Raw genomic sequence first — 10397 nt, 5'->3', positions numbered from 1 at the left:
TGTACAAGACTCGTGTGGAAGAACTATGTCATAAATAAAAACCTTGGGAAATAAATATATTTTAATCCAATAGACAACAATTTGTACAAGACTCCTATGGAAGAACTAAACAATCACTCTGCAACTTTTATTTCAAAACTTTGCAAGTGTCTTGTTGGGACTATTTGAGATTTCTTTCAAAAAAAAACTTTTTTTTATTTGAATACATGTCGGAATGGAAAATAAATGAAGATCATTTTTAAATAATTAAAAATACATTGTTTCTAATTTTAGACCATTAAAATTGATACACATGATTTTGTTTGGTTCAAATAGAACCGAAGCTTGGGAAGTAAAAGTTTTGGTCTAGCCATTTTTTAGAAATTGAGATTCCATATTTACTAAACACCTCCAAAAAAAACTGACATGAAAATTCACATTACAAATAAAAAGAAGATAGTTGAAGCTTACAAGAATTCTTCTATAGACAGCTAAGATCTTTGCAAAACCAAGAGTTTCCATATCCTAAATCATAAGACAATATTCAGAGTTTCCCACTCAAACCATTATAAACTAAAATGAGCTGGTCCCCCATTAAAAAGACCGGGAGTAAGCTCTTCTCTATATCCTCTGAAAACTCTATATCTACCAAGGTTCAGATGACTGTACAGAAAAGCTCTCTGAAAGCCCTCAACACATACTTAACCAATTAACTTGAAGGAAGAACATTAACTTTTAGAAATGCAACCCGTTGCAATTGCCATATACAGTCCTATATGCTGCCTTTGTAGCGGTTCTAGTTCGGTATGTTTTGACTGCTGAGATATCATTGCCTACCCCTTTTGAGAGACTATTATCAACATTTGAAGAGCGTTGTAAAACTGCATCCAATTGTCCACATGCTGCTCCAATGAACCCTGCATTTGACATGATCATCAAGGAATTCAGAAGTTAGATTTCAAAATCTGAAATTGTTTCATGTTTTACCAAGATTCCTTGCTTACTCGTAACTAAACACAAGTGACACTAATTAATAAGGACTGCTAAAACCAAAAACTTGGCTTCAGGAATGCAAATTTCATACTTTTTGGTATGAATTGTCAACCACCCTAGATTTATATGTGTTTCTTTCTAAAGCATATATATAATAATGGCTACTTTAGCCTCTATACTTTGTAGTTTTTTTTATTTGTTTTTGTGAATACCATGAAAATGGTGGGTCAAAATTGTGATCTACGTGGTTCATATAGTATGAAACAAGTATCATATAAATAGGATACAACAAGGCACAAAAGAATTTTTATACATGAAATACAATTCAAAGAAATAGTCATTGTACCATACCATGTCCTACATAATTGCATCACCATGACTTAAAAATGAATCTAAAACATTATATGGACAAAAGAGAAGGTTTTTGTGTGTTCCATGATGTGACTAATGAAATTGAAGTGGAAGAAATGTAGAGGGAAATGCAATATGGATAAGCCTGAAAAAAGAGTTGCATTCATGCCTATAAATCAATTAACATATTCTTGTTCAATAATAATCAGTAGAATTTAGAAGTTGTTTCTTGATCCCAATGATCTTCATAATTGGTTGGTAAACTTTGCGATATGTTTCAGCATTTAAAATGTTAGGAAGTGTAACGGATCTTCATAGGCACCTTTCTAGGCTACACAACGAATATAGAAACTTATTGTTGGAAAAGAAATAGCATCTAGCTATAATCCAATGTTCTACTGGAAAGCATACAACAAATGTAGTACCTAAGGACATTGAAGTTTGAACATTTTATACAGCAAAGATAAATTAAAGTCAAATTGGACGAATAATTTGGATTTGTATCAAAGAAGTACCTAAGAACAAAGGAGAAGGTTTTGCTGGTCTTGATTTGAATTCAGGATGGAATTGAACACCAATAAAATAGGGATGGTTAGGTAGCTCAACAATCTGTAGCATGAAAAAACAAACACTTATTAGCACAACATATGCATATAATAATTCAAAAAGTCATGAGAATGTTCATACCTCCATCCGTTGACCTGTTTCATCCTTCCCAGCAAAAGTAAGACCAGCATTTTCAAGGCGAGATACCAATTCCGGATTCACCTGCATATGGCAAGATCATTTTTTATTCTACTCACATTTACAAGATAATTTTATGCATCACAATGCAATACCTCATATCTATGCCGATGTCTCTCATCAATGAAGCTTTTGCAGCCATACCTAAGAAATGTCAGAGGGTTAGAAACCTAATAAATCTAACCCATTAAAAGTATATATTTATTTTCAAGCCAAATAATATATCAACTCATTTGTAGTGCAGTCATGCTACACACACATTACTCATTCAGATCGCCCCATGTAAACACAAAATATGTCTTCAAAAAATAGAATGGTGTAATACTACTTACAATTTTGCAGATTTGCATTCCTTGGTTTGGAAATATGTCCTCCTAGATCCAAGGCGCATGGTGCCTCCCATATGTGTTTTTGATCCCTATAACAAAAAGTCCAAACAAATCAAAAATAAGAAAAAGGACACATTTATAATCTATTTTCTTAACATTAGAATAAGAAAAAACAAATGTAGACACCTCAGGCATAAATATGATGTATGGGCTTTTGGTGTGTGGCTCAAATTCAGTGCTGTTAGCATCTTGCACACCAAGAACAGATCTTGCAAACTCTATGACAGCAACCTGCATTCCAAGACAAATGCCAAGGAAAGGAATCCTGTTTTCACGAGCATATTTAGCTGCAATAATTTTTCCTTGCACTCCTCTGTCCCCAAATCCTCCAGGAACTAGAATACCATCTGCACCCTGAAGCCAGAGACTAGTTAGATAATAAACTGAGAAAGTTCTCAAAACAAAAGCGAGGGAAATTGATAAACATAACAACCTTTAACAACTTCCATGCTGCCTTATAAGCATCGGGATTCTGCAACATTGAGCAATAATATATAGATGAAATTGCTATTATGAACAATAATAAATAAAACTTGCCTGTGTTTCAACGATTCATGATTCATGTTACCTCTTTTGCAGTTGCATTTTCAAGGTTGCTAGCAGGAATCCAGTCCACAAAAAGTTTCTTTTGGCAATCAACAGAAGCATGCAGTAAGGCCTGAAGTTAATGATTAATGGTAAATTAGCAAGCTTAAAAAATAAATAAATAAATAAATAAATAAACTCTTCAGAAGATCATGAAACTAAGAATAGTAACATAGCCATGAAGTTAAAGTTAACTCCACCTTTAGAACTGAAAGGTAGGAATCTGAAAGGCACGTATATTTCCCCACTAGGGCTATACGAACCTGCAATCAAAAGAAATAAAAATATAACCATCGCCAACAATCATGGATAAATAATATAGATTAGCATTGGAGTAGCAACCCACTGGCTCATGAAGCAAATCACTAGATTCAGCTCTGCAAGTCCATTCTTCTAATTTAGGCTCTTGATTTACACTGTATATACAAAAAACTACCACTTCAGCCTTCTAGAATACAAAATCATAAAGGATAGAAATTTCTTTATATCTATTGATGTCCAGTCCAGAATATAGAACAAATATTTGAGTTAGTTTGAGACTAACCCATTAAGGTTCAGCACTTTAAATATTGCTTCATGAGCCTTCTGATCCTACAGACCAGGAGAAGATAATTCGTAAGAAATGGTACCTACATGAGATGATCTGAAGTTCAGCACTCAGCAGCTTTAGAGGAAAACTTACTCTTAAAAGCAAAGGAATGTGCCAGATGTTGGGAACATCATAAAGAGTAATAATGTTTTCTGCCTGGAAACATGCAACTTCAGTTGAGAAAACTCTTACAAAGTAAACACAATCATTTGAAATCATATATATTCATCCAAAAAATTTATCCTAAAAATCTCATACTGGAATTAGGCAAAATTGAGAGAGCTTTTCCTTTGCATTCTCATCCAGTACCTGAAACAACAAAATGTTATAACCTTAAAAAAACTTAAAGTAAGATATAAGAACAGTATGAATACAAGTATGCATTGTGCATCATAGTTTGTGTTTGTGCCTTGTGTGTATTCTCTGATCCAAATTACCCTACAGTCAGATTTCACATGCATTCAAGCAGTAAACAGATAAAAATTGGACGGCTTAGATTTTATCTTGGCAAATCAAAACACTCACATGTGTACCATCCGATCTTCACCCAAGGGTTCTGATTCTCTGACTACATAAATTTACATGCATTAAAGCAGTCAGCGAATCAGAACCATTGGATGAAAATTGGATGGCTCAGAATTTATCTTAGTAAATAAAAGAATTTGATTTATGTGTTGTCCGAGCGAATTAAATTCTTCACTAAATGAATTCGTATGCACAGAATCTGCTTCCATGTATTCAGTTTGCACGTTTGTTTAACAGTAGAGAGGAAAGATAGAGTGAGAGAAAAACCACTGTGCTGCGGCATGCTAAGATATGTGGAGTGAGCCCTTGGCCTCTTAGTCCACGAACACTATGTTGGGTTGGTTTTGTTTTCTGAACATAATAATAAAGTAAGTTCCCATGTTAGATGAAACTAAATCATTTTCTGCACGGATCTAAGAGTGTGAGACATTACCTGTTCACCAACAACATTCAAAACAGGAACGAGGCTGACATGAACCAAGCAAAAGTTGCCAGCACCTGCAAATGAGCATTACGTCACAAAAAAAAAAAAAAAAAACTATCATCTATTTATTACTCAGATATTCACCAAAAACACACTTTATGAACAAATCAAGTATTCTCACCCACTCTGTATGAAAATTGTCCTAGTGCCTGAATAAATGGCATGGACTCAATATCTCCTGCACCCATAAATTTTCTTATAAATTAATTAATTGAGGTAAAAGATGGAAACAATTATCCATATCAAACCATGAAGAAGACTGAAGAATGTTTTTGAACAGCGTACCTATGGTTCCACCCAATTCTATGACACAAACATCAGCTGAACCGGTCTTTCCATCTACCGGTATGTGGGCCACCCTTTCAATCCAATCTTGAATAGCATCAGTGATATGAGGGACAACCTAAAGATGAAAACACCCATCATCATCATCATCATCATCATCATCATCATCATCATCATCATCATCATCATCATCATCATCATCATCATCATCATCATCATCATCATCATCATCATCATCATCATAATATTATTATTATTATTATTATTCGGACCAACATGAAAACCTTTTTTTTTACAGATTATCATAACAATAAAAATAAAAATAAAAAACATAGTACAATTGGTCAACCAGACCTGAACAGTTTTTCCCAAATAGTCTCCTCTTCTTTCTTTATCAATGACAGACTGCCATGAAAACAGGAAAATTAATTAAAGTTTGGTGAAAATTTTGTAATGATCTTCAAAATCTGCGTCATAGTCTAAAGAACTTGCCTGGTAAATCTTCCCAGTAGTTATGTTATTATCACGGGTCAACTTGATGTCCATAAAACGCTCATAATTTCCAAGATCCAGGTCCACCTTTGAAGTTTGAACACAGAGGGTTAAGTTTCATTATTTTGTAACACACTAGTTTTGGTAAATTTGCCAACCTTCTCTGCGAAAATTGCATAAAGTTGGCACTTGGTACCATACTTTTTCTCTCATCTTTCCATGAAATAACTTTACTTTTTTTCTTTCTTTTTCTTGCGAACATCCTTAACATCAAAATGAATAATGAAATAGGGAATCAAAGCAAGTTGTGTACCTCACCACCATCATCCAACACAAACACTTCTCCATGCTCAAAAGGGGACATTGTTCCCGCATCTGTGTTCAAGTAAGGATCTGATGGCAAAGAAACCAGTGAGACAAGAATTAGAATGCAACAACCCTTCAGGGGGAAGGAAAAAAAAAAAAAAGAGAAAGAGAACTAATAGCTCTTCTTAGATGCAAATGCTTCTGCAACCGCAAAGCCACTGCTGTTGCAGCTGCATTTATCTACAATTTCCCACCACATCAAGGTTGCCACTAATCCATGACCAATTTAAAATCTTCATTAGAATCTATTCAAATATAAGTTATACTTGTTTTTCAGAGTTTCTATATTGAAAAAATTCTTTATATAGTCTTATATTGGTACATAACTTTAAATGATGATTTGGGGAGTGATTGCTCTAGAAAAATAGCATGGTGCCTTGTATAAGAAAAGTGAATTGAAACATAACTCAACCTTACAAAATTGATTTGTAAAAAGAATATTATTTTTCACTTATATATACTATTATAATCACAATTTTGGTCTAAGAGGGATCTCCAAAATCTAATAAGAAAAAACAAAAAAAAAAAAAGAAGGAGGAAACTGAGAGAAGAAGACGCAACATCTTGACAAGAAAACTGGGATAGACTGTTGAAAGTTTGTTGGATAAAAAGTAAGCATGCTTTATCGAGTTTAGTTAACTTTTCCAAAAAACAAAAGAATGAAAATGAAGGGAAGATACCAATTTTGATGGCAGTGACTCTAAGTCCACAAGCTTTGAGAAGCAAACCAATACTACTGGCTGTAACACCTTTGCCAAGGCCACTAACAACTCCTCCAGTCACCAACACGTACTTCATTTTCTTCTCTATGCCTTCTTATTCTACACACTCTTCACACAACAAAGCAGAGCAACAACCTTTTCACACAACACTGGAAAGTGGTTTTTCTTTATTTCTTTTATATATACTTTTGTGTTTTTTTGCTTTCAAACTGTGCAACAGAAGAAGGTGACTAAGAGAGCACAAACAGCACAGAATCTGTGTTTGCAACAGTGACAAGGAAGCAGAGTTTGAAGAAAGAGGAGGGAAATAAGTAGATGGTCTTGGCAACCAACATTAAGATTGGTTGCTTTATATAATCCACTTCTGATTTCTGATTCCAAGGATGAGACAAAAAAGAGATGAGAAGGAGAGAAAGTTAACGGAAAAACTTAACTAGAAAACAAAAAAGAAAAAAAAAAATCATTTTTTATTAATTTCATATTAAACTTTGTTGACCCAAAACATTATAAAAAACATTGAATTGAATATTTTATCATGAATTAATGAAAAAAATACTACATATTTACATGTAATAAATGAGAAAATAAGTTATTGTTATTTTAATTTTTATTATTAAAAATACGATAAAGTGAGAGTATATAAATGAAAAGATAAAATTTAAAGAGAAATATGAGTGACTTATAAGAGTTAAAGTATAAACGGTTAAAAATATAAAAATCAAAAGTATAGACATATACATGCAATATTTTAGATAACAATAAAATAAGTTTATTTAGTTTTATAATAGTATTTTAAAAAATATATCAGATATGATTTTTGAAGTAATGGTCCCTTGTCAAATTTTAACGTCATACTTAATTTTTACATATAATTTTTCCGATAGACAATAATAATCATATTTATCTAATATTTAATAAGAAAGAAAGAAATGTTAAATTTGAGGATAACATGTCATGTATCTGAAATAATTTATACAGTACCATTTACTTTTTGCGGTTGCAAGTTCCATATACCTGAAATAGAAATAAGCATGAAAAAAGAGTTTATACAGATAGTTTTACTTTCATTTTTTAAAGTTTATGCATATAGTTTTACTCTTTTCTTTTTGGAAAAAAATATATAGTTTTATGAACTTTATCTTTAAGTTTTAGTTAAAAAAATTATTTTAATTCTTATATATTATTTTATTTTCTTTTAATCCTTATTATATCTATTATTATATGGACAAAAGGATAAAATTTACAAAATTATAGAAACTAAAAAAAATAAAAATAACATGAATAGGGATTGGAATGAAATGCTTTTAATTATATAAATTAAAAAGGTAAAACTCATGAAACAATAGGAATAAAAAGATATCTAAACAAAAAAAAATTGTTATTTTATCAAATATTTATAAGTAAGAACTAAACCTTAAATAAGAAGTAAACGTTAAATTTGTAGATCATAATAGTAGGGTTTATTTTATCATTGAGAAAATAAAGACGAATACAAATGAGTAAAGGGTGTGCCTACAACATCAAACATAAGTCATGGTAACAAAACATCATAACAAGAATCCAGTAAAACTAAAGCAGAAAAATTATGAGCTCCATACTTCACAAGTTTGTCCACATATGCATTTCCTGATAAGCATGCTTAATTTGCACATCTCATCGATAAGATAATAAGTAGGGGTTAATGGAATATGTATGAAGTCATATCTTCTGAATTTAGTGTAAAAAGGAGTAAAATTTGTGGATAACTCATATTTAAAATAGTTTGTGTCACTTTATATTGCTCAATTACAAAGTAATGGAAAAATATAAACATCATCTAACATATTAACATATAAGTAGTATATTGATATTCGTACAACAAATATATCTATATATAGATTATAGAAAAACATAAAAACAAATCCTACCAACTTCAACTAAAAGCATAAATGTCCCTTACGGGATTATAGTAATCTCATATATATAATATCAGTATTAAAAATATAAATCATAAGTAATGGTAAAGTGTCTCTATACAAGATTGTAGTAGAATAATTCCATAAATAATCCATTTATAGTATAGCTATCCAACAGTGCTCATCCTTTTATCTAATCATGACCAGTTCTCATTAAATATGATCATTATAGTTCAACACATGCAAAATAAAATAAAATATAAGGTTAAGGTTGTGAAAGAAAACAATATATCATAAAAGAAGTAACAACTTCGTCAACTCAAATACTAAGAACCAACTTACAAATATCTCAAAATAGTAATGTTATTCACAACTTTAATCATCTTAATCAACATATAAAAAAAACTTAGTAAATCAACTTTAACAACTTTTACAACAGAAAACAACTTAATACTTGTATCAACTTATAACATTTCAACTTAAACATCTTATGTGTCGTCACACGCTTTCAATTTTGGGGATCTCATACAAGTTAATGAGTAATCTAAGTGGCTTGATTCTACTAAATCACAACATCTGACCTGTCATCTTTAGGTCAAGTATAGGCAACTTCAGGCATGGTGACCTATTTAAGACCTTATTTTGATTTCTTAAATTTTGCTACTTACACTAAGAAGATCCAATACAATTGTCAAGAATATAGTAACTTAGGTGTGAGCCTACCACAATATTAGCATACATTAACTAAGTCCTATATGGGATTAGCCTAATGCCTACCCTCCAAATATTATGCACCCTTCTAGTATTTAGTGATTTTGGACTTTAGCTTCATGCCTTACTTGATGGCCATTTATGACAAGTATGGCTCGACCTATCCACCATACTATTTCAACTTAAAAAAACCTAAAGTAGAAAACTTTCGAAACAAATTATCACTAAAGGGAAACTTCCACACTAAAGGGTTTCAATATTGAGCTCATAAAGTAACACAACTTATATCTGCTGAGATGATGGGACATCTTGAAGACTCTTGAGGAATATTTTAGTTTTGATGATGTATTATATAAATGTTGCTTAAGCCTATGAAAAAGGATAATGTATTGATTGCAATAGATATGAGCATGTGTGTGTGTTTGTTTATAATTGATGATGATGATAATGATGATGATGATGATGAATGCTTAATTTAAGAACTAATCAAGCTTATAAGAAACCAATAATTTGATTACTTAGTATTTCCATGTATAAACATAAAGTAATAGATTATCATGAAAAGGTAATTTACTACCAAGTGTTTAAACATAGAAATATGACTTGATTCAAACAAGAGTTTTCAAGGTAACATTGTTAATCAATTACCATTCAGGATAATAGATTACCAAGTCTGTTATTGGAAAAGGATATTCAAATACCCTCTGTGTTAATAGATTACCAGAGCTAGTAATATATTAAAATAGTGTCTCTTGCTTAAAACAAGGCTGAAAAACCAAACATTTCATCGAGATAATTGGTTACCATAGGAGATAATAAATTACCATAGAGCGAAATACACTTTTGGGTTCTGAGAAGCTCAGGATAATCGATTACCTTGTCCTGTAATCGATTACCCTGACTCTTTGTATTCTAAATTCAATTTTCAGAACTCGTAATCAATTACCATATCAGATAACAGGTTACTTACGTTATGACTCTTTATAACTGAATTACGTCTTGCACTTTAAATATCTATCTTTTATGAAATTAAAAGAGAACCTTTTTGAAAAACAACATTAGAGAAAAAGAATACTTTCATAAAACAAGAATCAAAGGCTAATCAAATAAATATTTTCTGAAATACAAAAAGTGAACATGTGTTCTTAAAAGAAGAAATTCAAAAAGTAAATTCAATTGTGAAAGATCAATGTCTACACAAATTAGGTGATATCTTTTTAATCTTTTAATCTGTATTTTCGTTTTGTTTGGTGTATCTCTTGAGATAGGGCGTCTCAATAAGAGATC

General features: G+C 31.4%; 1 protein-coding gene across 1 annotated transcript; it reads right to left on the bottom strand.

Moving 5' to 3' along the window:
- Nucleotides 1–389: 389 nt before the first annotated feature.
- LOC109790942 (uncharacterized) lies at nucleotides 390–6840 on the bottom strand. The gene is made up of 21 exons (XM_020350194.3): nucleotides 6463–6840; nucleotides 5730–5809; nucleotides 5417–5503; nucleotides 5279–5329; nucleotides 4925–5042; nucleotides 4761–4817; nucleotides 4589–4653; nucleotides 4423–4506; nucleotides 3889–3939; nucleotides 3724–3786; nucleotides 3586–3632; nucleotides 3388–3457; nucleotides 3242–3304; nucleotides 3025–3114; nucleotides 2890–2928; nucleotides 2583–2810; nucleotides 2400–2485; nucleotides 2163–2211; nucleotides 2011–2091; nucleotides 1839–1932; nucleotides 390–896 (listed from the first exon to the last, which is right to left on the bottom strand). Exons 1-21 carry the CDS (start codon nucleotides 6578–6580, stop codon nucleotides 715–717), a joined length of 1803 nt encoding a protein of 600 aa, XP_020205783.1. The 5' UTR covers nucleotides 6581–6840; the 3' UTR covers nucleotides 390–714.
- Nucleotides 6841–10397: the final 3557 nt, after the last annotated feature.

The sequence above is a fragment of the Cajanus cajan genome, chromosome 5 (assembly GCF_000230855.2).
Source record: "Cajanus cajan strain Asha chromosome 5, NIPB_CcT2T_4, whole genome shotgun sequence".
Taxonomy (NCBI): Eukaryota; Viridiplantae; Streptophyta; class Magnoliopsida; order Fabales; family Fabaceae; genus Cajanus; species Cajanus cajan.
The sequence above is the reverse complement of the archived record's forward strand: the minus strand, read 5'-3'. Positions and strand labels throughout refer to the sequence as shown.